Source organism: Scatophagus argus, chromosome 21 (genome assembly GCF_020382885.2).
Source record: "Scatophagus argus isolate fScaArg1 chromosome 21, fScaArg1.pri, whole genome shotgun sequence".
NCBI lineage: Eukaryota > Metazoa > Chordata > Actinopteri > Scatophagidae > Scatophagus > Scatophagus argus.
The window spans coordinates 6,525,400-6,545,871 of NC_058513.1; the positions used below are offsets into that span (position 1 = coordinate 6,525,400).

At 41.2% G+C, this 20,472-nt stretch overlaps 1 protein-coding gene across 3 annotated transcripts in view; it reads right to left on the minus strand.

Annotated features, from left to right (window-relative positions):
* Nucleotides 1–1,918: 1,918 nt before the first annotated feature.
* snx29 (sorting nexin 29) overlaps nucleotides 1,919–20,472 on the minus strand; it is a 113,928-nt gene continuing 95,374 nt past the window's right edge. For 2 of the 3 annotated variants that reach the window (XM_046376192.1, XM_046376191.1), the window contains exons 20-21: nucleotides 8,759–8,898; nucleotides 1,919–2,539 (exon numbers count right to left, since the gene is read on the minus strand). In XM_046376192.1, coding sequence (XP_046232148.1) covers nucleotides 2,413–2,539; nucleotides 8,759–8,898 — 267 coding nt within the window. In that variant the 3' untranslated portion in view covers nucleotides 1,919–2,412. Of the gene's footprint in view, nucleotides 2,540–6,902; nucleotides 7,029–8,758; nucleotides 8,899–20,472 lie in introns of all 3 variants that reach the window. The other variant, XR_006841969.1, reaches the window with a different exon arrangement.

Here is a 20,472-nt window from a genome sequence, read left to right on the forward strand (position 1 = left end):
AATATAGATATTTGTGCATAAAGATTAAAGCCACCGGTGGTCCCAGAAACACACTGACCCCGACCTTTACTGTAGAAGAGATGTCTATGAAGAGGCTCGTTATAACGGAGAGACTACAGTATGTGACAGTGTTGTTCTTCAGCAGTACAGGCCATGGTAAGATGCTGTGGGCTGATTTTTTTCAAATGCATACAAGGGAGTGCTACTCTTGAAATGTTCTACTGTTGTACTGCATCACGGGAGAGCGCAGTCTTTAATAAAAAGAACGAGAGAAAGCCAACATGTAAGTTACATTACTTGTTCATGATAGGATGCGACAGCCATTTGTCAGACTGAGGGAAAAAAAAAAAGGAACACGTGTGAAATAATCTCTTGAGAAGTTCTAATGCTGTATTTACTCTTCATTCTCACACTAATGTTCTACTGGCCACCACATGTTGACCACAGACAGAATCTCATAAAAAAAAAAAAAAAAAAAAAAACTTTATTTGAGGGCATCCCTGTAAGAATTTCCCAGCAACACTTTGCTGTGTTTACCAGGAGTTGGATACTTGTGAGGGTCACTTCTGTGCAAGAATAACATCTTAATTAAAACCCACAAGCCTTGTTTGTTCGCCTCCCCTCATAGCAGTAAACAGTGTTTACCATTTTGCGAGCCGACCCTTTGATTCAAGTTTTCACAAACCCTTCTAACACAATCACTCCTCGTTTGAACATCATCTCTGACTACTCTTGGGTAAACCATACATATGCATGAGCTTCTGTTTTACACACACTTGATGCTCAGCAGCCCTTTCCTTGCACTCTAACGAGGAGCTTTTCTTCAAGTGTTTAGTCATCATTAAAACATTCATTTACAACATAACGCTGCATTAAATCCTGCTAAGACACATTAGTTAAACAATCTTTAAACATTGATTTGATTTTTTTTTCAGTATAGCCAGCAGACCTCTGATGAAGACCCTTATTTACGTGATATAGTGAAAACACAATTTACTCATCTGTATTCATGGTAGAATTCTGTTTCCTTTCCTTTCTGCTCAAATATATTTGAGATAAATTTATCAGACACGTCACAGCACTGATCTAAGACATGTGGATAATATATGTTCTAAAAAAAAAGATTCCAAGAGTGGATTTTTACTGATATTGGTGATTAAATGTTATCTCTACCAACCACCAAGTTTCCTCTGTCTGCAATAAAAATGAAATTTGCCTTATAAGGTTTGCATATATTATAATTTATGTTTGATGTTTTATTTAGTATCTCTTCATTGTACACTAGTGGAGCAGAATAGTTTTGTTATATTTGCCTTAAATGTCTGACTAATTTCACTACTAAGGTGCAAATTAGAGGCTACTGTGAAATAATTTCTCCACTAATATACAAGGGTTCAAATGACTTACACACTCTTAAACTCTCTACCCTTTGTCTCTTTGACTTACTCATACTGAAAGGAGTTCTACCACCTCATTTTTTTTTTCCAAACTCAAGGTGGGGGAGGGGGTCCAAAGGGTCTTGCTTTTTCAAAAAGTGAAATATAAGAATCAATCCACCTCGCCAGCATATTAATTTTCATACAGTCCCAAGGAGATTTTGGTTTTATCAGTGGTGCTTAACCCTAATCCTTTAATATGATCATTATGTGGAATTAAAAAAGGGATATTTTAATATTTACTCCATCCCTGGTGACATTAAGATATGTTACACTTCCTGCAGATTATCTGTTATAGTCATAATAATAATATAAGAGAAGTAGGAAAAAGGAATGCTCATTGCCTGGTGGTCCACGCCAGGGATTGTGAATCATCATTGTCCAAAATGTAATGGCACAACAACGCTGACGTATTATCTGAAAATCAGCATTCGTTCCTTAACTTTAATCTGCCCCCCCCCCCCCCCCCCCTCACCTCTCTACATGCCCTCCCCACCCTACCCAGAGCAGGAAAGCAGCTACAAAACACTGTAGGCACTGTGACCATGACACACTTTCACTACAAAACTGAGCAGAGTAGGAAAAAAAACAAAAAAACAAATAAAGCATCCCCATCATCTCACTGTGTTTGAGATTAGGGAGAGCAGTCCAGGCTAGTTCATGTGCCGTTTGTAGAGTCTTTTCGTGAGGTAAGTGGTGCTGCATGATTGGGTCTTTCCAGAGGCAGCCTCGGGGAGTCATTTATCCTTTACTCAGCCAGTCAATGAACAGAAACATTTACATAACTCCCAGAGAGGCCTACGATGTCAACGCATCCATCTGCCCTTCTCAGCTGAGGCTTTTTTTGTCTGTAAGGCTTTGAAGGTCCGTCACGTCCTCACACACAGTGAGCTCTTGTGTCGCAGTTCAGGGTGAACACAGGAACATCGTCGTCCTCAGCCCATACAGTGAGAGATTATTAATTCAAAGGCTGGGGTTAAAGGTCGCCACTCTGGGGTTCAGGTCTGGCTTCCTGGTTACGGCTGCGGCCCAGTCTGGGGAGGCGGGACGAGGTTCTGGACCGGGGCGTCTTGGCTCCGCCATCGTTGGTCTGGGGTGTGTCTCTGGATGACAGGAAGCGAAAGACAGCAGAAGAATGGACTTTAAATGAACATCTGGACAGCTAGACGTTCGCTGGACGTTCGCTAACAAGTTTATCATTCAAACAAATCCACTGGTGCCACATGTTGAGGCTGAAATGCATCATTTTCCTTCTGCCAGAGGATTAGCTGAACCTCAATTATTCCACATTAATTCCTACTGAGTAGCAAAAGAGAAATGTATCTAACTGACTGTTACCATCTCTTTAGTTTCCATTAACACTGAGGTACAAGGACACTGCTTCAACATGAGGAGAAATCAACATGTTCATCGGCCTGTTGTGTCTACCTCCAGTTACCAAGCTACCAAGGGACTTAACAATCAACTGCAAACATCACAATTATTTTACCTTAATGTACTCATAAGGACTTTATTTTCCAGTTTAGCTACAGGTACGTTTTTGTCCTTATATTTTTCAAAATCTAAAAACTTGGGCCATAATTTGTGACGTAAGATAAGAAATGACAATAATTTGACTCCTCATGAAGATGTTTAGGTTTCTCATTACTCTGAAGAAAATAATCTTGTCCACTTGACATGACATCATTGTCCCAGTTACCCTGGCGACCATCTTCACAACACATGGACCTCTGATCCCCAGCCTTATCTAAGTGAGGATGAATGAAAGGCACTTGTCAAAAGGAAGGAAATGAAAAGCAGAGAGATTGAACGTCTGGAGGTAAATGCTTTCTCTTTGAATTCTTCTGAAGCGTTTCATCCCTGAGACAGTGACCTCTCGCCTGCTGCTCGTGATGCTGCAGTGATTCTGTAATAGTGATGTTGAGGTCAAGTGATTCTTGACAAAAGGATTTTCAATAAATATTCCAAACAGTGAAAGAGGCAGAGGGCATTTCCCTGTTCATGTCCAACTGGCTTCTTTAATGACACATCCCAGCTGCTACAGAGCTGTGATAAAGGTTAACTGGGACATCTGGGCGGTCCTGTGTTCGGAGTGTGATTCCCACTCGAACAACACGTGCTAAAAATAAATGCACTCGTGGTGGTGAGGTTCTTTGGCTAAAAGTGTCACTGCGAGCCATATGCTTGTATGTGAGGCAGCGGAGCCGAAAAAAGCAGCACAGCAGGAAGCCAGAGAGGCTCTGTCATGTTAAAGTAGGCTGAGATGTGGAAGAGACAGTTACAGAGTAGCCCTGTAAGCACAAGTTGAGATTCAAACTTACGTATAAAAAATGTATTGCTGCAAAGTGTCCCTGTCATAACCATGAAGATCAAACATTTTTTTTTTTTTTTTTGTGGTGGTGGGTGGGGGACCAGCCAAGAACAGTCTGAACTTTATTAATATGGTGAATGATATGTCTTTTTACTCTGGCATGAAATGTACATTTAGCAGCGGCTCAAGTACCACCTATTCCCATATCTCCATCGCGCCAGGCGAGCTCAATCAAGTGCAGTTGCACAATTTGAATTTGGCCAAGGTTGGCCAAACAGTGATGCGATGGGGAGCTCTATCAGCAAAAATCATACTAAATTGGGGGCAGCATGCAGAGTTGAAACTGTAAGCCACCTCATTTATTCATACCAATCTGGGTAAAGTGGCTAAATGTGCTAAATTAATTAGGCCTATAGATTTTTTTCACCGACTCTCAGCATGTGTTTGTCTCCCCATTTGGCAATGATATTGACTTGTGCAGGATAATAACTTTCCCCGGCACTGTTGGAATATCTGACTGTAAAGTAGCATAATTAGAGTAAGCAGGTGCAGAAACACAAGTACACATCAAATTGATTGTCTAACAGCAAAATATGTGTGGAGGGGTGGGGGGACGGGCAGTGAATACAACAGTATAGTGTGAGTAATAAACAATTCCCTCCATATTTCCTTTCCCTCTCTTTCTCTCTCTCTCTCTCACACACACACACACACACACACACACACACACACACACACACAAGGACTGAATATGGGTGCTTTGGGTTGAGTTATGGTGAGTAAACCATAAAGTGTTGAGCTTGAGCTGCATACAAAGTGGTGGTATATCTAAAGAGAGCTGCTGTTACAGGCAGGTGAGCCTGCAAGTCAAAAGGAAGTGAGTGCAGAGAGGCACAAAAAGATCTGTACATTGGGGTGTTGGTCTTCAGGCACATGCATGACAGCTACAGGACAGATACTCAAAGATAAATTAAGTATTAGTTAATTAAACATCCCGACAAAAGTGTGTTAATGATGACCTAGCATTGGTTGTCACCATTAAAGCAAGACTAACACTCTACAGCCATGCTAGTTGCTCTGTGATTTCAGCCAAATTAAATGGCAATGCATCTAGCAGCTGTCGAACATCTATACCAAATTTCATGGCAATCCATTTAGTGAACTGGTGGGCCTACTGGCTGACTTTGCCATTCTTAAAGCCATACTATTAGCATGGCTACTAACTTTATCAAAATAAATACTCCAAAACAACAGACAAAAAATCCTTATTGAAGGTCCACTTATGAGGTCTTTTCACTGCCGTCAGCTGTTTTTGCTCATGTTGGATTAAAAGTTAATTCTTGGCATTTACACGGATTCATTCATCAAAGCTAAACCTTGAAGCCAACATGCGAACAAGTCCTGAAGTGTTGAGCTCACGTCAGTAGATCCACCTCCACTACAACGGAGAAAAACTCTTTTATCTGACAAAGACCTTTCGATGTAGTTGGAAACTCCGGATCACAGGACACAGAGTTGGAAATGTTTTCCCAAAGTACTGCTTTGGTCACAAATGAACTTGCTTAACAATAATATCATTATCATCAAGTTCATATTCTGAATTATGTATTTTAGAAATACAAATTTTAACACAATGTTATTTTCTCTGTATGGTGCAACTGAAAAGAAACAATACACTACTATATCCAACTGCTGGTAATATTATGCCTCCTGGGAGCTGATGCTCTGAAAACTCAACACGTCACCACTCTCACCTTTACATCTTGTCTGTAGAAGATCAGTGGAATCAAATATCAACGTTTGGCATCAGTGCCTTTGTAAAACTACTGCTGTGTTAAATCAAAGCCGCGGGAACCCTTCCAGGCAAGTTTTCTGCCAACTCACATCAATCTGAACAGCTAATTATGACAAAACACTTTTTCAGTGACAGCTTGAAACTGATATTTAAAGTAGTAACAATAATTCATGACACTGCCAATTACTAGATGCTATTTCCATAAGGCATTCAGGTCAGTGCAGCACCGTTATGGAGCTCTGAGATCCATCTGGCCATTGAGCACCAATTGCCTCAACAGGAGATCTCGAGGGCTGAACCTCAATACATCTTCCTCTCTTTCGTTTGTCTCTTCCTAAGACCAGCTTTGTTTCTCTCCACCCTCCACTGTCTCTTTCCCTTCATCTTTCTCACTAAACTGCTTCCTGTCATTTTCTTTCTCCACTGCCTTCAGATTCTCTCAATGCACCAGAACATCTGTCATCTCGTGTTCGAGTCTCTCCATCCTTATAGGCTCTGCCGTTGTGCCACAAATCTGCTGGCAACAAAACATGTGGACATCATGGAGGCCCAGAGGAAAATGAGCTGTAAACACATAATATAGTATTGTTACTCTGTGAGTATAGACTCATTTGGTAATGTTCATAGTTAAAGTGGACATTCTGGGACAGTACATACAGACAAAAGTATCCAGACACACCTGTTTTGGGCTCTGTCTCAGGGACCGTTCTCAGCCCCTTACTTCCAGTGAAAGGAAATCTTAACACTTTATCAGGACAATCCAGGCCTTTTAATCCAACATCAGTGCCTGAGCTCACTATTGCTCTACTGAATGACCGAGCAAAGATTCCCACAGAAACACTCCAAAATCTTGAGGAAAGCCTTGAGAGTGGAAGCTGTTATAGCTGCAAAGCTGTCTAGTTATTTAGTGTGGGATATCATGAAAGTCCCAGTTAGTGTAATGGTCATGTGTCCCAATACCTTTGTCTATATAGTGTACATCTTTGTAATCCCTTCTTTCCCTGTCATCAAATTAATAAGCAGACTAATCAGGCTTTCATCCCACACTGAAGATGTCAAACCAGCACAGGTCTATTATGGCATGCTGATCAGTGTTGATCCAGTGTCGGCTGCAATTTCATTGAGTTATGGTGGTGACAATTCCAGTGTCAGCACAGATCAAAGCAGGCTGAGGCAGACCTGCATATGAAAGTAAAAGTCATTTACTGTCAAGTCTCTGCCAGCCATCACAGTAAAGTTTCTAATGCAGGTATGCAGGCTCTCTGCAGATGTTGCTGTGCATATGTGTCAATGTGATTGCACAGATCAGCCTTTCTCTGCAGCTGCTGTGCTTGTTTCATTAACTTGTCTTTACGCTAACCTTTCTGCACAGGTGACTTTTTGTTCACACAGCAGAGGAGTTCATCATCAGCTTTTCATACCACCAAGCTGATCAGAGTTTGGCCAGCATCTCCTCTTGTTTTCTGATGGTTAACTTTTTCTATTCCTGGGATAAAAGTCAGGAGTAACTGTTATATTATATTCACAATCCATGACACAAATATGAATGAAGACTTATTAAACTCTGACTAACAATATTTCACTGTAGAAAGAAGAGAAGAAAGTGACATGAATGAAGTTTCAAGCAGACTTTCTGGCTTGACACTGCAATATTTCATGCCATTCAAAGACGTGCAGTAGAAATGCTTCTGTTTCCCCTCGGAGATATGAGAAGACAGATAGGATTATTAAGCTTCTAATAATGAGCAATCTGTGTTGGGAGTTTTGTATGGGGACTAGACTTTTTCTCAATTTGAATTTCTCTCTACTTATGTTTAAAATTTGTTTTCTTTCTCAATTCCAAGCAAAGTTCCTCCCTGCTTGAACCTGAACAGAGATCAGCAAGAATTATTAAAAACACCTGAATGAATATGCAGGGCCTTTAAAGTGCTGTTGTGCTACTGACCAAGATTTAGCAGCTGCAAAAATTAAATTAAAGCTCACACATTAATGCAACCATAGGTTAGGATTAGAGTAGAGAACCGTACACTGTATAACTGTATAACTAACTTAACTCTTCCTTCTGATGTATGTGGGAAAATCCTCACATGCTGATGTGCAAACACGTTACCATGGTAACCAAATGATCTTATGATCTCTCTTGGATAATCATGTAGATCTCTTCATAGACGGTTCTCACAATAAGTAGATAGAATTCAAAGTATATCCTCTGAATTCATTATAAGATCACATATCTCTTATCACACAGTGCTGCGGTTGTTGCTCGGATCACATAAGAATCCTACACACATTGGTTCTAAAAAAGGCCACGAAAGTGAAAAGCCTACGTCTATGTCAGTTGTTATTATTATGTTGTTGTTGCCTAATCCTGGTGACTCACAAGTCTCCAGAGAGGAAATGACATTCCAGTCAGACGGTGTGACAGGTCACGCATGCTGACTGATCACAGCAAGTAGAAACTGATATGAATATTGACAGGAAGTGACTGGAACATCTCATTTTCTGATGTACTCTGGTAGGTAGGAGGGCATCATGCACTTTCACACTTGCTAGTCTGGGACTGTGTGAATGTGTGCGTGTGAGAGAACATATACACTGTATGTGTGAATATGTGTATGAGTGTAAAACGTAGGGAGACAGTGAAGTTTGTTTACAAGGGATTTGGCATTTTCAGTGACATTAATCCTCCCTGTTTGTATCCTGTAACAACTACTACCACAACATCCCTGGCAGCTAATTCTTTCGGAAAATCTTGTACATTAAATTGGAATAATACGAACAAATGGCTGCCAAAGACAGTTTAGTTTTAGATGTTGTGTAAGCATACAACAAGCTCTGTGCAATGGTAAAAAGCAGCCGTACATTTTTTTTAACAAGTAAATAATGAGGATTCGCCCACATTTGAGTTTGCTGTGGACCGAACACTAAGTAGAAACCTCCATTTGATGCTATGAATATATAAACAAAGTAGCAAATATATTTATATTCTTTGATTTCTTTCCCTGTATCACACTTCCTGACTGCTTCAATTTGGATTTTTCTTCTCAAACTCCTGAAATGTTGCATCAGACTTTCACAGACAGGAGGCCTGCACCTGCACACATACGCTGGCATCTTTCCCCCGGAATTTCTCCCAACCGCACACACAACTACACACACTCACTCATACAAAAGCTCAGACGCCATACCGAACGCGCCCGGTGTGTGTCCACTTACAGGCAGAAAGGCAGCAGAGACAGCAGGGTCTCTTTGGTGGGGCGGGCTGTGAACTCCGGCAGTGTCTGGATCAGTTTGTTCATCACCATGCGAAGGTAGGTCTGCAGCTGCTTCCTCCTCTCCTCCACGAACTTGGCATCCTGCAGACAGAGAGAGTGAGAGAGGGAGACAAACAGAGCGGGCAAGGAGAGACAAGAACGAGTTAGTCATTGATAAAATGGTGCTGGGGAAAAGCTGAGGTTAAAGCAGCAACATGCAACTTTTTAACACATTAAATCACTTTACAATAATACATTCACGGGATATATTAAAGCAGCTATAATTCTAAGAAAAACTCTAATAATCCATATTCCTGTCTGAACAACTGACAACATGACATGAGTGTAATGTGTGACGTGAAGGGGCCATTTGCAGTGATGAACACACAAAGAATTAGCACCCAATCTGCTGTTCCCCTTGGCTCTATGAAGCTTTATAGCCTCTTTAAGCTGATTGTTTTGGTTTTCCGGCTCACAACTTCACTGTTTGGGTTCACCCTCACTGCTCCCATGACATTTTCAGATGCAACAGGCAGCTGTTTCCAGCCACAAAAACGCTCTAAAAATCCACCATATGTTACTTGCCAAGCACTTAACAACATACAGACACAGTTGATGACTAGTGGGTGAACATAAGGGTGTAGAGCCACATTATTTCCCTCTGGAGTTGGTGGAGGCCAAAATACAGCAATAAAGAGAGTGAATATTGTGAATAAATGCTAACTCAGTTTTGCTTCTGCTGGATGTGTAAGTGGGCAATTGTGTGTTAAAAAGCTTATCATGTTAACTAAAAAGATGGTAATATGTTAGTAATGTGCTCATGGCATGTTTTCACTGCTCCCAAGTGGCCAAAAAACTGCTATTGAAGGTTTAAATTAAAATTTCATTGTTTCTACCTGTCCTTCTAACGGTAACCCAGCCAGGAACGCAGCAAAAGTACTACAGGAAGTGTGGCAGAGCAAGAAACGTATGCAGTTGAAATTCTCAACAATCCTAACTGATACTGGGTTTTCTTTCAATCTTCACGTCATCGTTTTCAGTGAACAACAATACTATAATTTTTGAAAACAGAGAAATGAGCTGGTGACATTCCCTTTAGCTCAAAAGGCATGAAACCTACAACAACCAGAATGTACTGCATCACACCAGACAACTAAACGCTCCCCTTTTAGGCAGGCACAAAATATCCGCCCCGTCACAAACTTTCGTATTAAATAAAATGACTACACTAAACTACCCTCGAGTCTGTGGAGATGGTGGGCGTCAAAAAATGCAGAAATATAGTGGGTCGAACAACAGCCCTAGAGCTGTCCAACAAAAGCCTGGACAAAACTCAAAACACCCAAAACACCCCGTTTATTTGAGGCAAAACAGAGAAAAGTTGAACATTACATTGCTGTTCACAAAGCTGGCTGAAATTTGTCAGTTTTCCTTTAAAGACCTGTGAATTTGGAATGAGATTATGTTTTGCTGCTGCGCCCCAATCGAATGCTGCATGCGTGTCCCCTGTGATTTGTCCCTTTTTTCTTCTGTCAGTAGAAATGCTGTATACTGGCAGTTTAAACCAACACGTTTTTGAAATGTTCGTAATGCTGCCAGTGACCAGGCCTCCAAATCCCATATCTCGCACAACAAGCAATGCTCTACACTTGATAAAAAAAAACAAAAAAAAACATGCAGTTTTAAGGATTAACACACCTCAATATTTGTGTTTATTTTGTCATTTGGTTGCTGATGTTGAAAAAAAAAATCAATCATTTGAGCTTTCAGACTTCCCTTACTGAGCAACTCTGGAGGCAGAGGCACAAAGCCACATGGCCAGTGCTAGCATGGCTAATCAGTGTCCAGCAAGGCTCAGAACAAAGGCTGGGCAATGTTCCGTTTTACGCTCTGGTGGTTGGGACCAGAACAAACAACTATTGTGGGAAGCCAGAATTTAGTACTGCTTCTCTTTTGATCTAAAATCCCAACACCCAAGTGAATCTGTCTTGTCATGAAATACAAATTTGGTTCTTGTGTACAAAAAGAATGGCCTGAATGGGGCTGAATGGTTGGAGAACATGTATCAATCGGAAACCAGGAGAAAAATAAAGGGACACTGTTTAATGAAATACTGTAACCACTACATTAAAAACCAAATTAAAAGATTGCTTTGTGCATTGCTTGGTGAATAAAGCCCCCTGTAGGCCTTCATAGATACTTTATTGATCCCAGGCTGGAAAACTGCAGTGCAGCAGCAGGAATACACACAATAAGCTATACCAAATGTTAAAATTAGCAACATACAAGGCAATATAAAAATATTCATAAATGAATATCAAAATAAATGCATAACTGTGATGTGGTGATATGTCATATAGAAGAATTATGACTCACAGTTTTGGAGTTGTGAGTCAAGAAACAACACGTCATTAAAAAAGAAACTATTTCAGACTATTGTGTCACTTCAGACTTTGTCATTACTATCACACATAAGCTTTAAGCATACACAACTTCACTCATCAAAGGATTCACTAATGTTAATGCTAATGTTCACTAGTGCTGAGTCAGTCACTGTGTGTGGATGACTGGGTATCCAAATGAAGCTGTGGATAAAAAAAAATGTTTGGAAAAACATACTGACAAGATTCGATATCTCCACAAAAGCATATTTATTTCACAGGGGCACATCAGCTGCCTTTGGCTGCATATTTATGGTAAAGTACATTTACATTTTGCCACTGTAAACTTATCACAAAGTTTGCACATGATATTCAGGAAGAAACTTTTAAAAAGGGGGAAGGAGATAAAAGGTTCACTGTCGTCCCAAACTGTATATAAATGTATAAGTTTAAGGGGGCAGGAGTGGATAACTAAACTCTGCAGCATGCAGGGTAAAAGAGATGCGGCAGGACCTGGCAAATCTGATGTGTCAGATTAGGCTGTGCATGCCAGCATGGGTTTCATGCCATGTCAACACAATAAGGGACACCCTGACTGCTTTCATGGATGTCACAGCAGTAATAACACTAATGGACATCGTGACAGATTCATCCTCTTGTGGAGACAGAGAGGAGGGCTGAAGAGGCCAGGTGCTGTCTCTTGTTTGCAGAGAGGAACGAGAGGCCAGAGCACAAACTACTGTGGCATACTGATGCAGGTACAAGGCTGACTCTGTCCACTTACATCTGTCTACTAACATCCAGCTATATCAACAGTGCTCTTTTCTAGTTTCCTCCACTCCCGTCCTCCCTCTCTTCCAGGGCGGGGGAGGGCTCTGTGAAGCATTTCTGCATGTATGCTTATCAGCATTGTATGTTCGTCTTGTGGTTATGTGTATGAAATGAACCTCAACATGGGATCATGAAATTCACATGTGATGCCAGGAAGAGAATCTGAATGTATGTAAGCATGCACAAGCACACAAACATACAGTGTACACACACACCAGCATGCTCAGTGAGAAGAGATAGCAGGAGAGCTGAGCTGTCAATGGAAGAGAAGCGTAAAGTAGTTACATATGGATTTCCACGACTGCTCAGTGACTTTACTGCCAGCTTTACGTCACTGAATTCTGAGTGAAGGAAAAAAAAACCCCAAATAGCTCATTTGAAGAACTGTATGTTGCCTGGCAACAAAAACACTTTGTGATGTAAAAGTAGCTACCCCCTACAGTTTCTTTCCTCCCAATAGAAAATCAATGCTTTTGACCATAACATTGATCCTGCTTGAAATTCTAAAATTACTGTGTGTTTACAGTGATATATACAATTCCGTTGTGGTCTTTTGGTCTTATTTCTCCACAGAAAGAGGGGGAGACAGGAGGGATGCAGGGACGCCATGCAATGCAAGTCACAGGCCGCACTTGCTGGTTGCATAATAAGCTGCTGTCTTTGGAATTCAGACACTCGAAGCCTGCAGACTGCGGGCGAACATTTGGTGTATGTAAATCTGGTCCTTGCTGTCTGACAGGTATTTTCTGGAAAACACAAAGTTTCTGAGCTTTGCACATGAAGGAAAACAAAAAAAACAAAAAACAAAACAGGATCTCCATGGTCACCACTTTAAACAGGAACATCAACATCAGTGCTGTTTTGTACCTGCAGTACACTTGAATTAAATGAGAGTGGACAGCATTGGTACACGCTGGCAGCAAAACAAGGTCAATGCTTTCCACCAAGTGAGCCCACACTGGACCACAGCGAGGCTGAACGAGCTGTTCTCTCGCCGCCGTGTTTAAACTCGCACCTCACCACGGGTCCAGGCCATGCATAAAACATCACAGGCAATTCAGGAATGCTCATACAAGACCTCCACAATGTCTCCTTGTCATAATTAAAAGGGTAAAACATGTATATTGCATAATATGTGAACACAACATACTAAGAGTGCTTAATAATTCACTTTGTAGTTTGTGATTAATTAATCAGGGCAGCCTTGGCACTCCTCTCCCTCTCTCTTTGTATGTGCAAATAGGGCGCTGCTGAGGACAAATGATAGTTGTGTAAGTCGTGTTTTTTCTGCTGTGGTTACCTTTCAGGACACTATAGAACTATATGTCACTGTAATCACAGTCATCAAAAGCTGTAAAATCCCATTGGATTGTTGTACATCTCTGATTTCAAAAAAACAGAATGCACTGATTTACAAATCCTTTTTGACCCGAATTCTGTTGAATACAGTACATAGACATATCTATTTCTATTATATCTATTCTATTCTGTTATATATATATATATAATATTCAAACTTCAACTCAGCTAGTTCTATACAATCAGCACCCAAGATTAGTTTCTCCAATTCAGTATCCGCCCAAAAGTGAAATGTGGTCACAATCTGGTCACAATCTCCCCCTCTGTTCCTGAGCGGTTGAACAAGGGACAGAAAAGTGTTTTTGCAGAACAATAAGATCACTATAATTATGTTCACAGGGAAGCTGACCTTTTGAGTATAAAAATGTCATCACTACATCATTTTATCCTTTCAGACATTTGGATTAAATTTTGTCATAATCAGTTGTCAGATACATTATATGGACAAAAGTATGGGAACACCACACGTTACACCCACAGGGACTTAAATGACATTGCATTCTAAGCACATAATCAGTTCGCCAGCTGTATCACAGCAGTAAGTTGATACGGTTGAAAGCATAGTGAAAAGTAAGTAAGCGAAGCTAAACTCTAAACCACAGAGGCTCAGTTCGAAGCTGGACACAGACATAGCAAAGCTCTGTCTCTGGTCACTCGCACAGACGCACACCGTATGCCACGGTTCAGCTGTGGTCAGCCCTGCTGCTGCCAAGCAAGACCACAACGATGCAGTGAAGCGAATTGATGCGGCTGTATATGCAGTCTGATCAAGTGCACAAATTGCTAAAAATCTTATTAGTCAGCAAATGTTGATGTCAACATTTAAGAAGATAAGTACACCTTCTGCACACTCTTATATGACAGCTGAGAGTGGAAGCGCAGAAGAAGCAGCATTCACAATGAAGAATTCTTTCACATTTTGTATCTCTTGAAATTTGTAGCTCCTGGGAAAAGAAAACCACAATGTCTCCCTTTGCAGCCGTGAAAGAAAAAAAAACAGAGAAAGATAAAAGCCGCACCAAAAATGAGGCGATTTTTATCGAAGCCTAAGGCGGCAAGTGACTTGAAAGAGCAGCACGGGAGACAGTGATACAAGTGGGCAAATGAGAGAAATTGATATTGAGGGAGGAGAATGGCAAACGCATTAGGACATAAGCCATAAAATCTGGATGAGGTGTGGCCAGTGAGGAAAAACCTGACAGCTGGACTCTGGGGTCTGACAACAACGTGGCTTTGATGTAATCATTGTGCCCTGCCCCGTCTCTGTGTTGGCATCAGGAGGGATTTGACAGGCACGACTTGGGAACATTTAGCCTGTATGCTTGGCCAGGCCCCTGACAAATCAGCTGGTTAGGAGCTGTCACAGGCAGTGTGTGTGTATGTGCATAACACGATATGTATTGTTAGGTCACACAGCTGGACAGTCTCGCCTACAGCACTTGGAGGCACAGAGAATGTGGGCCTCATTAGCTCATTATCAGAAGGCAAATCGTTGATGGTGAACACTGCCAGGGGTCAGCCCCACCACTGGCTGACATGAACCAGTTTTCATCCCATGAATGGTGATCCCACCAACAGTATTTATGACTGCTACACATACAGTGAATGCTTAAGGTGTTCTGTGTACAAGTACCACAGTCAGCAATGTTGATGTAGGGTTGTGTTACATACATGCATTATCTATTTCTTTTTCTCTCAGAGAGATTACAAAGTTACAAGGGGGTGTGAGCAGAATGTGATGTACTTTGCAGATTTTTATCTGTTGAATGTTTTTAAATACACAATAAGTAGCGTCTGCTGGCAGGGACAGAGTTCTTGGACAAATTTCCTCGCAAAAATGCTGCAGATTACGTGTTCATTGGAGATTTATGAGAAAGGTAACACCGAGGTATAGCAGCTTGTCTACTTCTCAGTCAGAAACAAGTCATTTTTGAATACTCCCCCAATTTTTGGGATTGTAGGAGGAAGCCGGAGTACCCGGAGAAAACCTCTGCAGGCACAGGGACAACATGCAAACTCTGCACAGAAGGACCCAGACCTGCACCAAACAAACCTGAAACCCTCTTGCTATGAGGCAACAGTGCTAACCATCACACCACCGTGACACATACACTAACTGGGTATAGGCAACTAAAACATCCAAGCAACAAGCACGAGAACAGCAAGCACAGGTAGACTTGGCATGCATCAAAACGCTGTCTACAATGACAGAAATATTCTGAAAAACAAAACAAACTCTGGAAATATCAAAGTTTACTATATGACTGGAGGAAAGGCATGATATTCACTCAAGGTTCAAAAGTTGTCCTGACAGGAAAATAAGTTGAGCATGTGTGTAAAACGGTGCTGTAAACAATACAAAGACGCATGTATTTCATCTGAATTAAATTTCCTGTCTCGTCAGATGTAATGTGAATCATGTAGAGAGTCCTGGAGTTAAGCCCACATCAGGTTTACACCTCCGTGATTCACCTTCCCTTTCTGCGTTGCACTAATGATGAGTCCTGACACCAACCAAGGCAGGAGATTAGCCAATCACAGTTCACTGGCTTGCAAGCTGCACGAGAAATCAGTCAAGTGTTAGCATAGATAATTTCATAAAAGTGTGTGTGTGTGTGTAGGATAGCTGTTGCATGTGATATGTATGTGCATAACATTTTTCCAGAAGGTTTCTAATGACTTCAATCCGTAGCAGAGTAGATGCTCTTTGACAAGTACAGCTGTGCTGCAGCTCCTTTCTGTGCTGTCAATCATTTTGGGAAGTATGTGCGCGTGTGTGATGAAACTGAGTCCTCAGCATATAGTACAGTTAGCAAGGGGTGTGTGTGTGCACCCATTTCCCCAGCTGCCTGATCTCCACTGACATTTAACGTGTTTCATCCTTACCAGAGCGGAGCGCAGCAGAGCAGATATTCACGGTGCTGTTAAAAGGCTTTGGAAGGCCTCCTCCTTTCAAATCACACCACGTAAACCATTCCTAACATTAATATTTCTCCATCATTGGGCACACATAATACTGAGAGGTCCTGTGTGTATTTATGTACAGTATGTGTATGTGTTTGCATCTAAGTCAGCTTTGGAAGACTCTGCAGCGGAAAGTGTCACTTTGTAATGGATGAAAGCAGGAAAAGCGGAGAAAGACAGATCGTAGCTAAAAACAGAGATGAGAGAACTATACAAATATGCATGAACAGGAAGGAAGGCAAAAACAGAAACAGATGGACCGGGAGAGAAGATACAAAACACCTTTTATCAACACAGAATTTGTCATAGTACTCGATTAAATGATGTGAGAAGCCGTCAACCGAGGTTGGAAGTAAATATCGTCACTATTGTTAATTATTAATCACATTATATTATCATCAAATATCATCTTATATCGAGTAGTTTTTATACATAAACACTGATGAGCCACAACATTAACACCACTGACGAGTGAAGAGAATGACATTAATCATCTGTTTACAATGCAATGTTCTGTGGGAAAACCTTGGGTTCTGGCAATCATGTGGATGTTCTTTGACACGCACCACCCACCTAAACACAGCAGACCAAATACACCCCTCCCTATGGCAACAGCTCTTCCTGTCAGCAGCAGATTCCACCTGAGCTAGCTAAGGAATCTCTCAAGGACCTCAACAGGCTCCTGCAGAATCTCCAGATGTCAACCTGATCAAGAACCTGCCAGATGCACCGGAATATCCCAAATCCACCCCTCCTGCCAGGTGGGGCCTCTCACCAGGAGGCTCCACTCTCAATGCACAGGAGGCAAAGAGGGAGCTGCAAAATATCAAGCAGGTGGTTTTAACGTTGTGAATGATCTGTGTATATTCTACTGCACGTCTGACAAAATTTAAGTTCACTATTCATTGAAAACACAGAACAACTAGTACCACTATTAAAACTGCAGATGTCTTTAAGTCTGGATCCCCATTTTGTATTTTAAGGCTGGATCCCCAAACGGGCATCTGGTGGTGGTCATTTGACCTTTAAAGTCAAAATACTCTAACAAAGTCGAAGAGGAACGTGACTGCTACAAAGCATCTCTAACCACTGCTTCAAATTCAGAATTTAGTCTATAAGCACAACAGACTGTTTGAGCAGTACGCCATAGAAGTCCAGCATGGAGTGCTCGACCTACTGTGTTGTGAAAACATTTTGAATGGGACTTTTTGAAAAGGTGACTTCTATATAATGCAAACAATGTCAATATTAATAGTTTCCTTCTTTCAAATTCTTCAAGTAATCAGCTCTGCTATTGTTTTATGAGGGCAGAAATGCCTTCAAAAGATTTTTAGGCCTTGGGACACACAATATGGTTTGTTGAGGAACAGTGAATGTAACTTTGTTCATATGCATAATCCCATAATTATAGGGCAATGCAGCAGGACACTGATATTCATCAAACAGACAAGGCTGACCTTGCCCAAATTTTATCCTGTGAGGATTATTTAAATTCACTGCTTTGAGGCGGCTGTTGCTCAGGCAGTACCAATCAGAGAGATGGTGGTTCAATCCCTGGCCCCTGCAGTCTACATGTTGAAGTGTCCTTGGGCAAGATGCTGAACCCCAAATTCCTATCGATGCCTCATGTACGAGTGAATGAGCGAATACTGACTCATACTGCAAAGTGCTTTAAACTGTCAATCTATAATAGCACTGCATTAGAACAGTTCATCTATCATTCCATTTGCTTATTTCTTGACTTTCTTGACTAGTTCATCTTATACCGGTAATAATAGCTCCATTTATGGCTTTTGAAGGCTGTTTTTTTTTTCCATTACACCTGAAGAAGGTGCTGCTTAAGACACTCTTAAGTACTCCATAAACCCTAGACACAAAGAGTGGCTGGATTGAAATAACAGGGAAACGCAGAGCGGCAGGCCTGCTGATTACTAAGAAAAACATACACAATAAACACAGAGGTAAACTCACTCCCTGCTGCAGAAACTCACTCCTGAGATATAAAAAAAAAGCTTAGTAGTACACACACAACCAGTACAGCATCTCTCTCTCAAACACTCAAACACACACACACACACACACACACACACACACACACACACAGTAATTGCTCTTTAATGCTGTGCAGCTTCAGCTTTCACAATGAAAGCATCATGTTTTGCATGCACACACTCATTAAACACACACATACACACACACACACTTCTTCAATCTGGTACTTATCAAATCTTTAAGCTATAAAGCCCCCCACCTGCTCCCTCCTTTCATTTAAGTCTGGCCCGAAGGCCTTGAGCTCTGTTTTTGGTTGGCAAGTTTTTCCAAAGCTTCTGCTGTTGGAGAAATGTGAAGAAATAATTAAATTTATTTAATTTTACGGCTTGAAGGACTTTATAATATCCGCTAATTTGTGGCAGATAAAAAAGATTCTCCACAACCTAAACTATACTTTGTTGGAAGTTGCAAAGCTTCCAACAAAGCTTCATGCATGGCTAAGGTTTAATTAATTTTACAAACGTTGATCTGTAAATGGTTACTACAGCTTCACTTTCATATGTGAGAGGAGAAGCGAAAATGCCTGAATCTTTGTCCATGCAGTATTAATAATAAAGCAGAATCAAATATAACTTTTTGTGATGTGTAGGAGTGTTTCATATCCAAATATTTTATAGGGATATATACCGTACTATGTATATATAAATTCCTGAAAGACGAACAGATTACATATAGATGAGAGTATTTTTTTTTTAGCCCATGTATGCTAAATGGAAAAAAAGGGAACAATACAGGACTAATAATGATAAAACCAGACATCACACACTCAGTCAGGAGAAAAAGTATTTGGGTGTTAAACGACCTGGGTTTGGTAAGAGTTACCGTGTGTGTACTGGTCTTTCTAGCAGTGTGTGGAGTGACTGCCTTAAATGTGGTCAGAGATCAACAAAGCTAGGGCTGCTTTCCCTGCAGTGATGGCTGACCTACTGCAGATGCTGAAAACCAATAATTCACGCAAACCTGCAGAGTAATGGGCTTTCGGAGAGCTTTCCAGGACACAATGACACAGACTGTCTGGGCCTTTGACAGACACTTAAGACTCTGTCATGATCTCATGCAAACCTGCACACACATACGCAGGCACATGCACACTCACACACACACACCCTCCCCGCGCTCAGATTTGTAGCCCATACAACTGAGCGTTCAGTCCACTTTCTAGCCATGAAAGTGCAGTGTCTTTGAAGGTGGGGAGTCAGACCACAGCTTTTGGCTGTGGCAGAGTCAAATCCAACCAACCAGAGAATTGAGGTCAGAACCAAATTATCTCCAAAAGGTTGGAGGGAGACAGGAGAGAACAGGATGAAAAAAGGAAAGTGAGGAGATGGGTGAGGAGGGCAGAGAAATAGGAGTTGTCCTCATAACTGGAGAGGTAAGTGAGCCATGGAGACCTGGAGCGTCGATTGTCCCCTGTAGATGAGGAGTCAAGTTGGGCGTGTATGTCAGCAAAACAGAAGAAGATGGCGAGAGAGGAGGATTGATAAGGTGCTGACAGTGAGCCTTTATTAAAGCCCTGTACCCGATAGCACATGCACTGTGCAGCCTTGCCCATCTTATCAGAGTAAGTGCTCTGTATCGATTTGGCAAAGTTTACACTTCAGCAACCCCAACCAAAGTTACTCAAAATAACTTTTTTTATGGTGTTTTAGCACAATATCATGCAAGTAGCCATTGAGAGCACAATTATATTGAGTGCACAATTATGATCACTTATGTTTTTGTTTTTTTGTTTTTTGTTTTTATTTTGTGAAATCCCATTGAGATTAAAAAATATTTTTTAAAGTTGAGTCCCGGTCAAGAGAGGCAGCAGTGCAATTACACGAAATGTTACATGAGATTGTCATTTCAAAATGAGTCATCAGAAAACAGTGAGAAGTCAGCTGGATACAACATTTTCAACCAACTCATGGAGCTAACATTAGCTTACTCAACCTGCAGCCAATATATTTTCACAACAGGACAGCCGGTATTTCAGCTGGCAAAATCACTGGTCGATGGCTAGAAATGATTAGTCTGCTTGTGTCTACCTCTACCTGAAATCAGGGACCCATTGCTTCAAAAATTATTAAGAATTCTGAGTGGTAAATGA